Below are 20,272 nucleotides of genomic sequence, written 5' to 3'. Positions count from 1 at the left end.
ACTACTGTGTTTGCACAGGGTGGAAGAACAACCCTAATTTAAACCAGTTTGATTCAGGATTAATGGAGCAGATTGAGGGCAAAGCAATTGCCATTCTAAATTTCCCTGGCTCGTTTTTCATCACAAACTAAAGAGTTTAACCACTCCCTGGCTATTTTGCGCACTGAACCCACATCTCTTCTATACTTCCTTATTTATCAGTTATCAAAGTGTTTCTAGTATGCATAGTACCATGTCATCTTTATCCCAGGCATCTTCATAGTAGATTGACGTTGAAAGTTTTTTCTAATCACCTAAATAGGGAGATGACGATGTTATCTGTGTCTGAGCAAATCCATACACTTCTGCCACAAGATAATAAAGCCTATCAGTAGATTTAATCATGAGGTTGAAAATGGATGAAAAGCAAAATATTGAATAATGGGTGTGGGGGGGGGGGGGATTCTCAAAATCTGATGAAATACAAGGGTATCCCAGAGATAGACTTAAAAGAAACAAGTTTTGGAAGTAATTAATCCTTTAATGAAGTAAGCCTATATACACCAGTGGCTGGGGAACATGGTTGGGAGGTTGCTGTTGCACCGTGTCCTGCTTGTGGGTCCCTGGGTGACAGCTGGTTGGCCACTATGTGAACAGAGTGCTGGACTAGATGGACCCTTGGTCTGATCCAGCACAGCTCTTCTTATGATCTAAGGCAGCAATACTCCCATACCTAGGAACATGTCACTTTCAGCTCAATGAGGCTTACTTCTGAGTAGACATGTAGAAGATTGCATTGTAAGGCTAGAATCCCATGTGCATCACCTGGCTGCAAATCCCATTGAACCCAGCAGGATTAGTTTCTGAATAGATATTATAGACTTGGGCTGTAAAGCAGCTCAAAAATGAGCTATAAATCTTCCTCAGAGGGAAAGCCATCCCCGAACCACCCACCCACCCCACCTTTCACCAAATACATCTATTAGCATGTGACATAGAGACAGCAGCCTAAGGGAACAGTGATTAAATTGGGAAGGGAAGTGGGCAATATGAGTAGACAATATTTTAATAGCAAGTAGCAGCAGCAGTGAGGGAGGAATTACTCATTTCTATGTGTATTTTTAACTCATATATTTATGTCCACTGAGCTCAGCGAAATGGGAAGATGCTTCAGTGTCAGAAAGTCTAGGTCAGCCTTCCCACAACCTGCCATCCTCTGGATGTGTTAGACTACAATTCCCAATGTAACACCAATTTTTAAAATGGGATCCAGGGGGGATCTGGGAAATTACAGCCTGGTTAGTTTAATGTCTAATTTTAGTTTAATGTAAATTGGTTGAAAGCCTTACTAAAGACAAAATTAGTAAACAGTCCTTCTCAAAAATAATTGACATGACTTCCACAAGGTAAGTCCTGTCTCACTAATCTTTTAGAGTTCTTTGAAAGTATAAATAAGCATGCTGACAGGGGTGATCCATTGTACATTGTTTACTTGGACTTCCAAAAGGCTTTTGATAAAGTCCCCCACCAAAGACTCCTGAACAAATTTAGTAGCCATGGAATAAGAGGAGAGGTCCTCTTATGGAACAGTAACTGGTTAGAGAACAGAAAACAGAGAGTAGGAATAAATGGTCAATTCTCCCGATGGAGGAAAGTAAATAGTGGGGTCCCACAGGGATCGGTATTGGGACCAATCCTTTTCAACTTGTTCATAAATGATCTGGAATTAGGAGTGAGCAGTGAAGTGGCCAAATTGGCTGATGACACCAAATTATTTAAGTTGGTTAAAACAAAAAGAAATTGTGAGGAGCCTTAAAAGGATTTCTCCAAGCTGGGAGAGTGGGCATCCAAATGGTGGATGCAGTTCAATGTAAGCAAGTGTAAAGTGATGCACATTGGGACAAAATATCCCAACCAAGTATAACCTTATGGGACCTGAACTGGTGGTTACCAACCAAGAAAGAGATCTTGGAGTTGTGGTGGACAGCTCGATGAAAATGTCAACGTGGTGTGCAGCCACTGTAAAAAAGGCAAACTCCATGTTAGGCCTTATTAGAAAAGGAATTGAGAATAAAACTGCTGGTATCATACTGCCTTTATTCAAATCTATGGTGTGACCACATTTAGAATACTGTGTACAGTTCTGGTTACCACACCTTAAAAAAAAAGGTATTGTAGAGCTGGAAAAAGTGCAGAAAAGGGCAACAAAAAGATGAAGGGGCTACCCTATAAACAACTGGATTTGTTTAGCTTGGAAAAAAGGAGCCTAAAGGGAGACATGATAGAGGTGTACAAGATCATGCAAGTTGCAGAGGATATGAATAGGGAAACATTTTTCTCCCTCTCCCATAATACTAGAACCTGGGGTCATCCCATGAAGTTGATTGGTTGAAGATTCAGGACAGATAAAAGGAAGTACTTCTTCACACAGCGCATAGTTAAGCTATGGAATTCACTACCGCAAGATGTAGTGATGGCCACCAATTTGGATGGCTTTAAAAAGGGGTTGGATAAATTCCTGGAGGAGAAAATTATCAATGGCTACTAGTCCTGATGGCTAAGTGCAACCTCCAGTATCAGAGGCAGTAAGCCTGTATACACCAATTGCTGGGGGAAATGGGTGGGTGGTCTTGCTTGTGGTTCCCTGGTCAACAGCTGGTTGGCCACTGAGTGAACAGACTAAGGGACTACATGGACCCTTGGTCTGATCCAGCATGGCTCTCCTTTTCTTCTTATCATTATCAGCCACCATAGCCAATGCTGGCTGCAGGTGATGAGAATTATAGTCCAAGATTCCTCCCTATCCATCTATCCTCCCTTTTACCAAGAGTGATGCGAAGTTACATTTTAGGGAAAACAACAGCAGAATGAGTTCGGCAATTTCAAGCCATACAGATCAGCTGACATGGGTTTAATACCACAAGAAAGGGAGGACGGGATGTCATTTTTGCATCAAGAACAGGAAAATATGACTTCAGAGCAGCAAATACAAGAAAAAAAAATACACAGAGAAAAACATATTACTCTGTAGTGCTCTGTATGACTGAGCGCTTATGACTCACATGTACCTGGCATCTGCTTAGTCTCTGCCTTCTCTGCACGTACTTGAATCCTTTGAGTTTGGCGTGATCAAAATTCAAACGTAGGCGCATACAGTGAGAGAAGTGGGGGGAGGAAGGAAGGAGTCTTTTTTATTTATTTAAGGGAAACAGACTCTTCTCAAGAGGCTAACAATGAGATCCAAGTGTGCAGAAACATTCCCCTTCTGCTGAGAAGTCCCCTTGATACAGACGACTGTTACTATGCCAGTTCCAGAAAATGAAGAGATACAAGTAATCCATCTTTCACTGGTTGGTGCTAAGTGTAAAGGTCCAATACATGGCACCTCCTTGCCTGCTTTGGGCTTGGCTACACATTTATTTTAGACAGTGACCAATGAGACCTGCAACAAAATGTTGCAGTATATCCCCACCAAGCAAGATGAGTGCTCCTGTCCAGAGTTTCACTCCAATGGGAACAGGAGCCTTGCAGTGCTGCTCAAGTCACTCCAGGGATGGGGTGGAATTTCTCCCCCTCCTCTCCCCAAGGCCTTACTCTGTTGTGCTATATATTGCTCAAGGGATCAGATTTGGGGCTGCATGCCACCCTGAATATGAGCATTTTATTGTTATAAAGCAGGGGGAGGGAGTCTGGAGAACAGCTAAGGGAACAGATACCCTTTTACCTTTCCTTCCTCTCTGAGTCATCCTTGCATACTGCAGAGAGGGGAGTTTAACTTCAGTCACGGCACACACTTTCCAAAACCTAATCCCCCACCCCCAGTTATTTACTATCAGCTATTTGGGGCATGACAAAATTTATTCCCCCCTTCTCCCCCTGCCCTTCATGTTCCCTTCCTTCCACCAGCATTCCACATCCCAAGCACTCCCAATCATAGATTATTTCTCACAGTCTGCCTGGCTTCTGTTTTCTTTAGATGAGGGATGGGGAACCTGTAGTCCAGCCTTCCCCAACCTGGTGCTCTCCAGATGTTTTGAATGACAACTCCCAGAATCCCTGGACACTGCTCATCCAACGCCATCCCGCCCCACGGGCCTCTCCTCCTTAGTAGTTATTTATTTATTTGTTGCATTTCTATACTGCCCAATAGCTTCTGGGCGGTTCACATTTTTCTCTCATTCAGTATTATTCTCTCATTCCTCTTCTATTTAGCCACTGGGTATGTGGGCAAAGCAGTACTAATTTTCAGTGACACCATTCCTTCGTCTACTATTTTACCAACAACTCTTATGCATGCCAAGACAAACCCTTGTTGTGCCTTAAAACCAAAATGGATGCAAAACTGCATCCTAGATAGACAAATCCACACATTTATGATACTCTTACAAAATATCATTGACCAGGCATACACCCATATCAATACTATTTCTCCTAACGGCCATGCTTAAAGCGCCCATAGAGTGCGGATACTGAAAGGTTCCATTCCCTTTGCAATAATAATAATAATAATAGTAATAATAATAATAATAATAATAATAATAATAATAATAATAATAATTTTACGTTTCCAAACTTGGATAAAATCTCTCATAGGTTGTTAGGGCCTTTTCCCATCTGTGCTCATGAGAATACACTTAAATACATGTCGCTGCTTCTGTGACAGTTGCATGGGTACAGCCTGGTAAACAAACTGCCCAACAAAAGGAACAGCAGGTGCTCTTTCCATGGGCCTCCTTTGTAGCTTTTAACTAAGCATCTGCTGCTTAACGAGATCCAGGATGCTTCTGGGGCCTGCCCCACTTGACAATAACTCCAGCTGCCACAAGTGGCTAATCTCTCTGCCTGGGCCAGAAGACCGCAGCAGTGACGACTAGCCGGTCTCCAGGGCAACCATGATGCAAAAGGGCAAGCGGGCTGTGTGAGCAAAAGCCGGTACAGCCGAAATGACGACAGGCTAGAGAGTCATTGAGCTGGACTAGAAAGACTTGGGAATGATACATCCTACCGTATAGCAGCCCTATCTGCCCTCATTCTAGTTTCAATGCCAGCAAGATGACCAGTGTCTCAATATAGTAGAAGTGCAAAGATGATGGATGCAAGGCATACATGCATTTTGCTGGTGGATTTCTAGTAGAGAAAAGGGCTGATACCTCTAAACAAGACATGCATTACTAGAGCTCAGATTGTGCAGGAGACTAGAGTCCATCACCTTTATGAAAAACTTTGGTCCCAAAGTTGGGACACCATTGGGCTATGACTGCTTGTTCTGCTGATGTCAGAGAGCAAGCCAGGAATGGGGCTGAAGGTGTAGATTCAGACAGATCAAGTAAAGCTAAGGGTAAAACTGGCAGGAAACAGGAAAATGGACCAGGTATAATTCAGAGAAAATACAGACTCAAAGAGGGTTAAGACAGAACAAGCCAAAGGAAACAGATGGCCAAGCAAGGCAGCTCAGGAGTGAGACAGAAGTAAGGAGCTCTAAACTAGCCAGTTTAATGATGATCACTAGCTGGGATGGCTTTAAAATGGGGTTAGACAAATTCATGGTGGCTACTATATATTGCCTCTCATACCAGAGGCAGCATGATTCCATATATCAGTTGCTGGAGAACACAAGCAGGACTGTGTATGTGCTGTTGTACTCATGTCTTATTGTTCTTATTGTTTTATTATTGTTTTATTATTACCCCTTCTTATTGTTTTATTATGATTTTATTAGAATGTAAGCCTATGCGGCAGGGTTTTGCTATTTTATCGTTTTACTCTGTACAGCACCATGTACATTGATGGTGCTATATAAATAAATAAATAATAAAAATAATAATAAATAATGTCCTGCTTGTGGGCTTCCAATGGCAACTGTGGGAACAAAATGCCCTTCAAGTCTGATCCAGCAATACCTTTCCTATGCTGTTATGGAGCTGCTAACCGACCCGCCAACAGCTCCTTCCTGCATCTTTTTACAGGGGGTGCCAGGAGGCTGGAGCCAAAGACAGCACAGAAGCTGACATGGACTCTTGTTAGCTTGTACTTCAAGACCAGCAGGGCTGAGGAGTGATTTGCAGAAGGAATAATTTGGCATAGGTTAAGATGATATATAAAAGTAGATTCAGATTTTGTTCAAAATTCTTCCTTTATTTATTCAGGAATAAATAAATATTCCTTTATTTATGGTTCTTTTCTGACTTGGCTATCTATCATATGAGCTCCATTTACACATAAAGAAAATATGGGAGCAACTTAAAAGTGGAGAAGTGAATATGATGGCAACTTACCGTTGTGATAAATCTATACAAGGGCTGTCGCCTTTCTGTGTATTTCACTGTGATGGGACTCAGGTCATAGCGAAACCAGATGGCTGGTATGATGCGCCCGGTATGGCTGTATGCTACGTACTCCTGAAAAAGGAAGCAGGGCAAGGAATGAGAGGCACAAATTGTGGACCACAGACATCTTATAGCACTCCATCCAGATGTTTCCCCCCCTCAGCTGCTTCTTACTCTTCAAGACAATGATTTAGATCAAGACTCAGGCCACAGCTAGACCTAAGGTTTCTCCTGGGATCATCCAGGGTTTGCCCCTGCCTGAGCACTGGATCCCCTGTGTGTCACCTAGATGAACAGATTTGACCCCTGCACGATCCAGGGATAAACCTTAGGTCTAGCTATGGCCTTAGTCAGAACAGACCTGCTGAAATTGACAGGATTTAAGTTTAAATTAATTTATTTCAATGGGTCTGATTGAAATATGATTAAGCCTGGATCCAACCCAATGACTTAATTATTGATGTCATAACCTTAGCAGCTTCCATCCAGCAAAATAGCTCTAACACATCACTCTGCAGAGGGAACAAATATATCAAAGAGGTCATGCAGCCCTGTGTCAAGAACCCCAAAGTACCATTGGTTTTCCTTTCTTCTCTAAGTTCCAGTGGCTAGACATGGCAGAGCAGTCCAGCACTGAAGTAATTTCAGAGCCAAGCATTTTGGAGTGCATGTTTAAAGAGATCTTTGGAAATGCTTGGAAGAAGAACAGGGAAACGGTGCAGCGATTGTGCTAGGAAATCTGTATCAGATTATTCTAGTGATGCCAATTTCCCTTTTATCATGAGTTGCTAAGGCCGAAGCAGAATACCAGGATTTTAAGTGTTCAAATTAAATAAGAGAGAGAGAGAGGCAGGGAGGGAGGGCAGGATCACCGAAAAATAGTTCTAGTTATAAAAAAGCTTTGAAATCCCAACCTCATTCCCTTCCTTTCTGCAACATTTGAGTCTTGGCTTGCCTAATTTACCCATTTATATACCTGCAATGTGAAGCATGAAGAACAGAGGCTCAGATCTCAGTGTGTCCAAATTATCTCTCAGGATTTATATGGTGGATTTTTAGCAGAGTGTTAGCCAGAGAAAGCCTATTACTTCAGCATCCTAAGTACAGACAGGAGGTCGCAATGCTTAACGTGCTGCCTTTTCCATCACCTGGCTGCCCGCACAAGGATCCTATCTCTGGATTTTTTTAAAAAAAGTATGAGAATTTCTGAGCAATTCAGCAATCTGAAATATTGAATAATTTACAACTACCACATGTGGATATCTACTGGAGAGGACGGAAGAATGACCATACCAAAAGTGTATTGTTTACATTATCACATCACTCTGCTCCAGAAATTCATCATTATATTGTCTTTCTGTTTGGAAAGACATGAGCTAAGGGGCAAGTTATAGAAGCAGGAAAAGAACAAAAAACCTCACATCCATTAATCCACCCATGTATTGTTCTCCATGATTGCTACTAGCAATGTAAGAAGTAGGAATGGGTGAATCAATCCTTTTCCAGTATGTCATTTTCACATGTATTCACCCATAAGACTGTTCCATTCCATCCTGTTTCTGCTTTAAACTGCAAATATTATATATGAAATGCATGAAAATGTGCGTTTAATTACATATGTCTAAATGTATTTTCTCTCAAAATACACGTCTAAAATATGTTCTATAAATTTTGATGTGTTTTTTTGGGTTGAGAACTGCAGCACAATTTTAGAGAAGTGTGAAAGCTAGTGAATAACCAAGATCCAATCTGCATATTCAGTCCAGAAGCTGCAGATAAGTTTGCATAGGAATGTGCAAAAATCAAATTCTTCCAGCTTCATTAGTAAGCAGCAGTGCCCTTATTTTCATTTCTCCACTTCTCCAGCAGGGGCTGCTCTTGCCCTCACTTCAAACATAGCAAAGCGCAATGAAAGAACACCAGTAGAAGGAAACAGGACTTGCAACTTAAGACTTGCCCAGTAGGGTCTCCTGATTCAAACCAAGCCTTCCTAGAAAAGGAGGTAGTCTCTTTCTTTACCTTATTAGCTACGGTGTATTGGTACGAGTACCGTTGTTTGCCACTCATGTCTTCATACACAGTGGGAACAATCTTCAGTATATAATCGTGGGATGCAAGGGCTGTGTGAACAAGAGAGGAAACAGAATGTGCCCTTGTTCAGAACACACACACACACACCCTCCGCAAATCACAGCACAGAACCATGCTCAGAAATACTGCTCTGAAACAGACAAATGTAAAAGCAGAAGCCTTCACTCCAAACTGGCTTAATCCGTGTACTAGCCTATAATGCACTCTATCCCTAGCTGGGAATACACTTCCACCTGTCTACACCTTCTTCAGTACAAAAGCTGATTAACCTATGCTACGAAATGCTCCAGAGCCCACTAAAACAGAACAACGACTTTTCTTAAGAGGCGCATCCCTCTCTTTGGAATTGCCAGTTGTTTTAAATTGTGAACTGTCCAGAGAGCCTTGGCTACTGGACAGTATAAAAATGTAATATATAAATAAATAACATGAACCACAGCACTCAGTGCACGTTTTTAATTTACTCTAAAAAGCTGCTTTGACCAGATGTTGAAAGAACTATGGTGAGTTGCAGCTCACAACCTTACATAAGTGGCTTAAAGTACAGACTGAACTTGGGGCGGTGTATAACAACTTTCCATACATTCAGTCTTGCCCATTGGGAATTCAAATATTTAAGTATTATATTTATTTCATACATCATATCATTGGCAATGGTCACTTTCACAGGTGGATGATCAAGTTTGGAGTGAAAGAGCAACCTCTTAGTCTCCACAGCATCTGACAGCAGGGTGCAAGCTGGGTGCTAGAATGTGCTGGATACAGCAGGGGCCTTGGGAGTATATCTTCGCAGGGCAGAGGGGGGAAGTTCTATGGGGCAGGAAACATTCTGTCTGATGACACGGTGGAAGTAGCACAAATACAGTGCTGAAAGATGCTACATCCCCAATTTAGTCCAACTCATGACAGCCAATAGGTAAACACAGAGGAAGGAAATGCCAAGAATTAAGATGGTGGCTAAGATCAGGCTCATTTCCTGGCTATGACACAGAATCCCTTGCCACTCAGCTTCACTTTGCACTGACTCCTTTCTGTCTTTGTTTGTTTATCTCAAACATTTATGAGTCGCTTTTCCATTAAACTCTCCAAAGCAGCTGACAGGCAAACACTGCCAAAATTAGAATGCTCAATAAGAATTAAAACAATACAATTTTTAATGCCAGCTAACACAAATAATATAGATTGAGGCAGCAATAAAAGAAATACAAGCAGCAAACAAGTCAAAGAGCAACAGGCAATAAAGCCTGTAGAACAGAAGGAGCATAAATTAAAAGCCTCGGTGAACACAAAGGTTTTAACCTGACACCTAAACGTTGGCGCAGATGCCCCACAAATCTGACTGGGGTGTGTATTACAAAGACAAGACATTACAACTGAAGTGGCCCACTCCCCAGTTGCTACCCACCTAATCTCTGAAGGTGAGGATCAGCCAGAGCAAGGCCTCTGAAGCTGATTTTGAGGACTGGGCAGTTTCATATGGGAAAAAGCAGTCTTTTAGGTACTCTAGGGGTAGCTTAAGTAGTCACATGTCTGTGCTAGCAGAGCATCAACTGTTCCCTATAACCTTGGTTGTGGGCAAGTTAGTAAACCATAGAACTTTTGATCTGGGCCTCTTCTTCAGTCAGGGAAAGAGTGAAATCCAATTCATATATCACAAATCCCTTTGGCTGCTGTAATATTAGATAATAGTATTAGTACCAGCTACCATTAAGTGAAACAAATAAAGCCTGGTTAGCTCCTACGGGAACCCCAATCAAGGATTCTTTACTAACACCAGATAAGGGCCTGAAAAAATAAGGAAAATACATACGGTTTGAGCCAAGCTTATCTGCTCCTTCCAATGCATTAAATGCTCCATGAATGTTGTGGACCTGGAGAGAGAAAGAGCACAGAATGTTTTTATGTTTTTATTTATTTAATTTTTATACCGCCCAATAGCCAAAGCTCTCTGGGTGGTTTACCACAGTTCATAAGATAAAATGCACCATAAAATATAGCATAAAATATAAATATACAAAATTTAAAACAATTTAAGCAACTGAAAATAGTTCCAATAGAATACTAGACCTGTTTAGGTGGCTGGCAAAAGTGCCCCATCATATGTTGCTAACTGCCTGGGTGTATGGAGAGTTTTAACCTGGCACTGAAAATATGACAAAGTTGCTGCAGAAGCACCTCAGTGGGGGGAGCTCATTCCATAATCAGGGGGCCACCCCTGAAAAGGCCTTCTCTCTTGTCACCACCCTCCAAGCCTCCCTTGGACCACCACCCCTGTTGATTTTAGTGTCTGGGTATGTTTAGTTTGGGAGAGCTGTTCCATCAGGTATTTCCTGAGCTGTGTAAGGCTTTATAGGTTAAAACCAGCAACTTGAATTGGGCTCAGAAGCATATAGGCAGCCAATACAAGCAGGCCAGAATTGGTCTTCTGGTCCCAGTTGTTAATCTGGCTGCCATATTTTGCACAAGCTGCAGCTTCTGAACAGTCTTCAAGGCCAGCATCTGTAGAGTGCATTGCAGTAAACTAACTTGGAGATTACTAGAACATAGATTACTAAAACCAGGTTATCCCTGTCCAGGTAGGGGTGTAGCTAGACCACCAGCCAAGGCTGATAGAAGGCACTCCGAGCTACCGATGCCACCTGAGACTCAAGTGGTAGAGAGAGCCAGGAGAACCCCCAAGCTACGAACCTGCTCCTTTAAAGGGAGTGTAATCTCACTGAGTGAGATTGGTTGAGTACCCTCCATCCGATCAGAAGAACCATCCACTAACACTCTTGTCTGGACTATCCAGTGGAATTTTAGGATGTTTTTAGAATGTTTTATTATGTTTTAATTCAGTTTTATGTATTTTATATTTGCTGTTGTTCCCCGCCTCAATCAGAATAGAGAGGCGGGTAAGAAATACAATTATTATTATTATTATTATTATTATTATTATTATTATTATTAGCCCTCATCCAGCCCATTGTTGCAGCCAGGCACTGATTCAGCACATCCACAGCCTCACCTGATGAAGATGAAAAGGAGAAACAGAGCTGCGTGTCATCAGCATACTGATGGCAGTGCACTCCAAAACTCCAGATGACCCCACTCAGTTATTTCATGTAGATGTTGAACAGCATGGGGGACAAAACCGACTCCCGAGAAACCCCATACTGGCGAATCCATGGTGCTGAGCAATATTCCCCAAGCAGCACTTTTTAGAGCTAGCCATCCAAGTAGGAGCAGAACCACTGCAACACAGTATCCCCCACTCCCAGCTCAGACAGTTGCCCTAGAAGGATACCATGGTTAATGATCATGAAAGCTGCTGAGAGATCCAGAAGTATCAACAGGGTCACACACACACCCTGTCTTTCTTCTGACATAGATCATCATACAGGGTGACCAAGGTTGTTTCTGTGCCAAAACCCGACCTAAACCTTGACTGAAATGTATCCAGATAATCAGTCTTATCCAAGAGTGTCTGGAGCTGGTTGGCCACTACCCACTCAAGGACCTTGCCCACGAAACAAACATTTGACACTGGCATAAAGTTGTTAAGATCCTCCAGGTCCGGAGAAGATTTCTTCAGGAGTGGTCTCACCACCACCTCTTTCAGGGAGGCTGGAACCACTCCCTCTCGCAAGGAAGCATTAATTACCTCTCTGGCCCAGCTGGCTGTTCCCTTCCTGCTGATTTTTATAAGCCAAGAGGGGCAAGGATCCAATATGGAAGTGGTTGCATAAATTCGTCCAAACTCCTTGTCAGTGCCCTCAAGCTGTAGCAACTGAAACTCATCCAAGAAAACTGGAATGCTATTTTGTATTAAATGAGTTATTTTATGCTTACAACACTGAAAGCCTCAACACTGCAGGTAGGAAGGAGGAAAGGGAGCAGGAAAGAGACTTTGTGTAATCTTCGCTAGACTTTGTGTAATTTAATTTTGATGTTATCACTCATGCTTACTTGGAACAGGTTTCTCAGATTTGCACAGATCTTGCAAATGAAACATCCAGTACTACAACCCTCTCAGCACAGGACTTTAGAAGTTGTAGATCAGCCTCTCTTTCTAAGGCTCATACTGACATATATAAAATGAATATAAAGTCCTAAATATACAAATGATCAAAAAGTCTCACAGAGCAATGGGAATAAAAAAATAAAATTCAAAAAATACCATTTTAGTCATTAGGACTCAAAAGACGAGCTATGCAAGGGTGACAAATATAAACGGATGGCACAGCCAGGTTTTCTATGGTGTCATTCAAATTATTAGCAACTCAAGAGGCTTTACCCTGTACCAAGTGGCACAGCATCAATTGAAGGATTATGCAGACATGAGCGCAGCTCTGTGCTAGACAGAACCTCATTCACAGATGTGCCATCAGAAGAACAATCTATTAAGAAGAAGCATTTTTGAACAGAAATATTCTCAACTCTATGGGCTAAGGGAATCCATCTTCCACTACAAAGATGGGATCTATGAATGATTTCACATGAAATATGGCACTTCTCATAGTGTAGCAACACTCTTTCAAGGCAAATATTAAATCCAGGTCTGTTTAGGCCTCAAACTGTCATGTCCTGGGAACGCCGCATGTTAAAAACTGAAAAGGGCTCTTTCGGAACAACTTTAAGGTATCTTTCTTTCTCTAAGGGCCCATCTACACCAAGCAGGATATCCCACTATGAAAGCGGTATATAAAAGGCAGGAGCCACACTACTGCTTTATAGCGGTACTGAAGTGCACTGACAACTGTTGGGGCCCATTGACACTGCTTTCATACCGCTTTCATAGTGTTATATCCTGCTTGGTATAGATGTGTCATGGGCCCCAACAGTTCTCAGTGCACTTCAGTACCATTAAAAAAGCAGTAGTGTAGATCCTGCAGTGTACTTGAATACCGCTATAAAGCAGTAGTGTAGCTCCTGCCTTTTATATACTGCTTTTATACCACTTTCATAGCGAAATATCCTGCTTGGTGTAGATGAGCCCTAATATTTATGTTCTTGGAGCATTCAAATGATCAATGTACCTTTTTTCTGGGCCTCAAGAAAGTGAGCCATCCAGCAAGTTCTCATCCAAGAGGGATACTGCACAATCTAATACCACATATCACTGATGAAGACATTCTAGTTTTATAGGTATCAACACTTCTGCTTACGCTACCAGCAATCAGCCAAACGGAAGGGAAGGGGCAAACCACAGCTTAGTGCTAGAGCCTTGGGCCCAGGTTCATTCCCAGGCATCATCTCCATTTGAAAAGAAGGATCAGGCAGCACATTATGAAAAAGTCTCCAACCCTGGAGAGATGCTTCCAGTCAGGACAGTCAATGGACAAATAGTCTGACCTCATTTAGGCAGCTTCCTATATTCACTAAAGACAAGCTTCAGCATTGCAACATGCTAGTTGGCATGGATTCTAGTTGTTTCATTCCATGTCATAATATTCTGAAGTGGGGGGGAAGAACAAGGCAACTGGTACTATAATTAGCAGGTGGATATGGACATAGAACTACAGACAGGATCTCTGCAGGGATGAGTGCAGAGTGGGCACAGTTGGGATGGAGCAGAGTTACTCTTGAGTAACAGGATATTGCATTACACCTGTTTTAAGACCAGGATCTATCTCCCTGCTCTTTCTTTCCTTCCACCTGACCAACTCCATGCCACGCAGAAGCAAGTGATGCCGAGATGAAGACAAGGGCCATCCTTCTGAGAGAACTGGCTGCCTGCATACGTTTGGAAAGCACTCCTCCCTGCTAGCAACAGCAACTACCCTTATCAGGAAAGTTAAAGCCTCCATTAGTGTCCCATAAGCCCACAATTGATCAGAAAATGTTTTGAATGGCACCATCTATCCCCATGATACAGAAATGAATGCGAACCACAAACTGTACAAAAAGCTGTACATATAACCTGCACTATAATACAGACCATTCAAACATAGTGTGGCCAGCCAGCCAAAGAGCACAAAGAACTACAGCAAGTCTCTACTGGCAAATGTGAATGAGCAAAGAACCCACTGCCTTAGCTGAATAAAGGTGCTTTCACAGTTTAATGAACAACTAAGCTACAGCCTGAGCCCTTTACAATAGCAAGTGCTATTGCCTTCAATGTGTTGCAGTATGCTCGCTCTTCAGAATGCAGCCCCCAACATGAAATAACTGTTTCCTAAATGAGGCAGCTTTAGCTTTTGTCTCCATCTAACCCAGTTTCTTTTCAATTGTAAACAAGACATCCCAAATCACACTTGATTGCATAATAAGGTATGCCAAGCAGCTGTATTTAAAAGACAAAAGGAGCTGGCATAAAAGTGCTAAGTCTAAACTGACTGCATTGTGCAAGTTTATGAAGCCACTTGAATGAAGCAAGTTCACGTGCAGGACACAAGTTCACAAAGCCGCATGTAAGTGGACTCCCATTTCACAATAAGCATGTTTCTGTAAGTGCCAGTTATGTGTATGGCATTAAGTAGGCAAAGAAGTGGTTCTTTCTCAATTATATTCACTTCTCCCAGAAGATACTGAAATAATATATCAAACTTCACCCTCTGCAACTATTTCCCCCCCCACATACAACTATTCAGCAAGATGCTTCAAAGTTTAATATTTAGTAAGCATAGCTTGTCTTCCACCCTCTTGAGAGCTGTACCTCCCCAGACTCACCTGTAACTTGTCACCAAAGGAGAGTTTGTGGATGAAGTGTGTCATGTCAGGATTCTGAGGCTGCGCAGTGGCGCTGTGCGTTGATACATGAAAATTACCCGGAACCTAAAAGCAGTCAAGAGTTCAGCATTTGTTAAAGTTCTCAACACCAACTGAGCTGTATGATGCGAAAAACAAGGCTAAGACTGGTATACCAACTGGCCTCCTACATCTAGCTAGCACCAACCAACACCTGATGTGCAAGTCAAGGACTAAAATAGCCTTTTCATGCCTTGAGGAAGAGGGGTAAGCAAGTCCAGAACCAGATTCATTTATATACTTACATTACTCCCTTTTCACATTCTCTTACCAAAGAGCATTATAACTAGGGATGTGCTCCGCTTCTAATCGGACCGGCGAATTAGAAGCGGAGCGGGGGGCTTCGCCTGCCCTTAAGGCGGAGGCGAAGAGGATTGGGGGGCCGGCGGAGCGTGGCGAAGAGGATCGAGGTGAAGGCGGATCCTTCGCCTCGATCCGGAGCTCCGCCGGAAAGGTAAGTGGGGTTTACTGGGCCCTGCCGCTGTCGCTGTCGCCCTTGCGGCGACAGCGGCAGGGCCCGGTAACCCCTCCTCCTCTCCCTTACCTGCGTCCATCCGCTATTCATCGGCTTCTTCAATTGAGCCCAGACTTCCTGGTTGAACCGCGGGCTCAATTGAAGAAGCTGACGGACCGCGGACGGAGGCAGGTAAGGCCCCCCCCCCGCCCTCCTCTGTATAAGCGCTCCTCTTTTTTTGCTCCCTCCCCAGCACTGGTGTTCATGATCCCAGTCAGTTCCTCCTTTGCGTGTCTAAAGTTCCCCCAGCAAAAGAGAAGAATGGGAATTACTTGCCAAGGAGTGCTCTGGTCTGCACGAGAGGCAAAAGGCTAGGGCACCTTATTCGTAAGTGGATCTGGGGCGGGGGGGCTCGAGCCCGCTATTTGATGCTGCTTCTTTCTCAAGTAGATCCTACCAAGTATTCAGCTCTGGTCTAGTTACTTTCGCTCCTGATGGTGAAAGTAGCTACTCAAGTGGGTTTCCCCCTCATTAGGAATGAAGCAGACTGGACTAGGACTTGGTTGTCAGGATCTGCTTGTCAGGGAGGGCTCCAGCCATGAAACTCTAGCGTCCTCCTTCCAGAGCAAATAAAACTATTGCGGAAAACTCCAGACAACTATTGCGGAAAACTCCAGACAACTTGCAGCTTGAAACCATGGTGTAATGTCTATCTGCGAGCCCATCTACTCAGAAGCACCCTACCCAGCTCATTAGGGTCCATGTTCCTCCCAACATCTGTCCCAACAAACAGCTCATTAAGGTCCATGTTCCTCCTAATGTCTGTTCATGTCCCCCTCAAATGCCAGGGAAGCAAGGAAAGGCAGTAAGGCTCATGAACATAAGGCCTGCTCGGGGTGGGGTGGAGGGACGGATCTAATTGTAGTGTGACTGAATCAAAGCAGCTGAAATTCAGGGCTTTGACTTTTCCTATCAGAGAAAACACACACACAACTTCCCCAAAATAATAAAAAGTGGGTGGAGGGGAAGAAGGGAAGAAAAGTCCAAAGTATAATTCTACACAGGGGCTTTCATGAACTTTTACGTTTTAAGAGTAAACAATAAACTGCACTACAGCCCCCTCCCCACCAATACTGCAATTAGTCACCAGCTACACTAGCTAACACGAAAAGTGCCTGGAAAGGGGGGGAAAAGCCATCACGTTCTATGGAACAACATCATAAAACATCCACAGATATTTTTATACTGCAGAGTGAGCAAGGGCGGGTCTTCTTGTGTGTTATTTTTAGGTGTGCTCTAACATGAATTAGTAAGAAAAGGAAGCAGCACAATTTTGTAGCCTGTGGTGTACAGATCAGGTGTGAGTTTGGGTTACGTCTTTATTATGCAAGCAGCACACCCTCTCCCCCACCCTGTGGAGTCATAGATTGCCTTAAATGGCCAGATTACCCAATGCCAGACACACCCAGCCCACAAAGTAGCCTCCCCCACTCCAGGGCTGGTTTTTCATTACTGCCAGGAGAAAAAAATGGGCTTTGCAGCTATGGGAGAAGCAAAGTCACTCCTCTTCCATACCAAGACCTTTCTCTCTGTCAGGCTGGCATTCCTGAATGGCTGAGCAGCTCTTGGGGCAGAAGGGAGTTGCATGAAGAGTTGGGCCATGGCCCTTTGCACTGCAGTGACTCACAAGCTGAAGTGCAACACTTTGAGAGAGGAAAAGAAAGCCACACGGACATGCTGTGCTCATCAATAAGCCACAAAGAACTCTGAAAGACTTGCAGAGGTCATGTTTAACAACTCTCCTGGCATTTGGACCACAAGGAGAAGAACAACATGTTAATGCAGTATTACTTCTGCCTTTCATCATAATATTCACTCATGAAAATACCTACCTCTCTTTGCTGCATTCTAAGCTAGGGCTGCTGCATTTGGTCAATTAAATGGCTAGATTAATGGATTAAAAATGTCTCCTCGCTTAGTCAGGCAATACATATTATTCCAACTTACCTTGTTGATACTGAAATGACCCTCAAACCTGCATCCATTCCCATTATTCAGAGGAATTTTCATTGAGTTGTCAATATGGCCAACTTCATGTCTTCCCATTTCATCTTGAATATCCAACCCAATTACTACATGTTCAGAAATCAGAGACAAAAGAGGAAAAGAGAGAAATTGTTAAAAATAAGGCATTCACAATTCTCTCTCAAGAAATATCTGCACATTGTATTTTCCTCCCCTTAGGATACAAAAAGGGCCCTTCACTAAAACAGCAATTAGGCTAATCAGAATGCAGAATTATCAGCAAATCTAAGTATTAATTTAGTTATATACTCTATCAGATGATTTGCTGACCTCCTAGTCTGGACTCAAATGATATCGAAGTATTCGAGTGAATTCTATTGGAAATCTTTAGTGAATTAATGCTGGGATATGGGTATCAATCCCTCTATTCCCTAAACCTCATAGCAAATGACAAAGAAGAACCTCTGCTGAAACTTGAAGACAAAGCACTTGGCCTTGAAAATATATCTGGTGTTACCTAGTGAAAACAAACTGAATGTAGTTACACTCTCTTGCCACCAGGAAAAGTCATGACCAGGGAGAAAAGGCAGAGGCAAGGACATGGTTCTAGCTAGAGAGTAAGTCAGTTGGTAGGACAATGGCCCTTTCTACACCTAAGGTTTATCCCAGGAAAATGGAGGAATCGTCCCTGCCTGCTCCTGGGATCCCCTGTGTGGCATATGGATGCACAGGGATGATCCCGGGATATAGGGCTGGTGTAGACGTGTCCATATTGTGGGACATTGTATCCATCATGAAGAGAACAAACACCACCCTATCTTCAAGTACAGGGCACAAAAGATCCTCAATCAGTTTCTCACCAAGGAATAATCTCTTACACTTCTTCAGAGCCCTTCCACTAAATCAAAACATGTTCACATGTGGTGGGACTGTGAACGTATTCAAAGATTTTGGACAGAGATTTTTGAAGAAATATCCATCATAATGGAAACAACAGTAATAAAAACATCGGAATAGGCATTACTCAATAAATTTGATGGCCAAAACCAAACAAAAAGTAAATTGAGTATCTCTTAATAGCAGCACGTATGCTGATAGCTAAATGCTGGAAGGACGCAAAAGGATTAAGTATAAGGAAGTGGCATGGTATAGTATGGGAAATAGTCCTCTCAGAGAAACTAACGCAACATTTGAGGGTATTAAGAGGACAAAGCAAAAAAGACAGTTTTGTTACAGATTCCGACTGCCTTTAACATCTTATGGTTACAACAGTCTCTCTGAAAAAATAACAATAATTAAAATAAATAGCCTTGAGTGGGGATCTATCCTCCCAATTAATTAATTAATTATCCTTTAAAACTGCCGAATAACCAATGTTGAATAATTTGTACTGTGTATTTATATAAAAAAGCATATGTAATCTATTATTCCTTGCATGAATGGTTTCTGTATTATGATAATATTTAAGTTTTTATATTTATTTTATTTATTTATTTATTTATTTATTATAGCATTTATAGCCTGCCTTTTTTTCTTCCAAAGAACCCAAGGCAGCATACATAATCCTCCTCCTCTCCACTTTATCCTCACAACCCTGGGAGGTGGGTTAGGCTGAGAGTGTGTGATTGGCCCAAAGTCACCCAGTGGGTTTCCATGGCTGAGTGAGGACTAGAACCCAGATCTCCCGACTCCCAGTCCAACATTTTAGCCACTACACCACGCTGGCTTTTATATTTGCAAATAAAAATATTTTGTTAAGAAACATTTGTATAAGGAGAGACTGAGGCAGGTATTTCAAGCCTTCACTGAGGCTGGCTCATTAGGGATCATAGCCCAGCAGCAGAATACATGCTTGGCATGCAGAAGGTCCCAGGTTCAATCCCTGATATCTCCAGTTAAAGGGTGAGTAGCAAGGCTAGAAAAGTCTTCTGACTGAGAAATGGAAAGCTGCTGTCAGTCAGAGGAAACTTGGCTAGATGGATCAATGGGCTAGATTCTGAATAAGGCAGCATCATGACTGAATGGCGGCATAAAAATCCTTAAATAAAAAAATAAAAAAATAAAATAAATAAACTTCCAGAATGCTTTTCTTTTATGTTAGGGACCATGTCGCTTTAGTGCAGTTCCTGGCACACCATTGTCTAAGTAATTTTTAGCAACAGCAGAAAGAGGTCATTCATTAAAGCAAGAATGTACTCTAAACAAGACATCTTCATCTTTTCCTAGAAAAGAAAAGGAATTACTCATACCACTCTGAATGTGAAGCATGGAGCCAACATGCTTCCTCAACCACTATTACAAAACCAGCCCCGAGAAGTACTCACATTCACAGTGCAGATTTGGCAAGCTGATGTTCAAATTAACTTCTATTTTGCCACCACTGTCTTTGTCTGGATCGTCCACGTAGAGTTCGTTAACACTGCAGGGGAGAGGAAGATAGGTGGCTTCAGTTTTAGAAGCAACAGTACAAACACATTATCTGAGAGAGACAGGACATTTCTATAGACATAGAATAAAAATGGGAATTTTGCTACAACATGATTCACACAAGCTTCAAAATAATCACCCTATTCATTAAAAAGGAGATGCTAACAAATTCTCCAGGAGATACACATAATGTAGAACTGTAGAGCTAATTGTGATTTAAAGTGATCTTGCTTTCAATTCA

General features: G+C 42.4%; 2 protein-coding genes across 3 annotated transcripts in view; one reads left to right on the top strand and one right to left on the bottom strand.

The window, feature by feature from the left end:
* Positions 1 to 20,272, top strand: part of STC2 (stanniocalcin 2) — a 363,863-nt gene that overhangs the window by 261,754 nt on the left and 81,837 nt on the right. The window lies entirely within an intron of this gene.
* ERGIC1 (endoplasmic reticulum-golgi intermediate compartment 1) overlaps positions 1 to 20,272 on the bottom strand; it is a 101,386-nt gene that overhangs the window by 4,360 nt on the left and 76,754 nt on the right. The window contains exons 4-10 of one of the 2 annotated variants that reach the window (XM_063120612.1): positions 19,929 to 20,023; positions 17,587 to 17,711; positions 15,048 to 15,152; positions 10,207 to 10,267; positions 8,325 to 8,425; positions 6,255 to 6,377; positions 232 to 293 (exon numbers count right to left, since the gene is read on the bottom strand). In XM_063120612.1, the coding sequence (XP_062976682.1) occupies positions 232 to 293; positions 6,255 to 6,377; positions 8,325 to 8,425; positions 10,207 to 10,267; positions 15,048 to 15,152; positions 17,587 to 17,711; positions 19,929 to 20,023 (672 nt within the window). The remainder of the gene's footprint in view (positions 1 to 231; positions 294 to 6,254; positions 6,378 to 8,324; positions 8,426 to 10,206; positions 10,268 to 15,047; positions 15,153 to 17,586; positions 17,712 to 19,928; positions 20,024 to 20,272) is intronic. The other variant, XM_063120611.1, reaches the window with a different exon arrangement.

This window comes from Elgaria multicarinata, chromosome 3, assembly GCF_023053635.1.
Source record: "Elgaria multicarinata webbii isolate HBS135686 ecotype San Diego chromosome 3, rElgMul1.1.pri, whole genome shotgun sequence".
Lineage (NCBI taxonomy): Eukaryota > Metazoa > Chordata > Lepidosauria > Squamata > Anguidae > Elgaria > Elgaria multicarinata.
The sequence above is the reverse complement of the archived record's forward strand: the minus strand, read 5'-3'. Positions and strand labels throughout refer to the sequence as shown.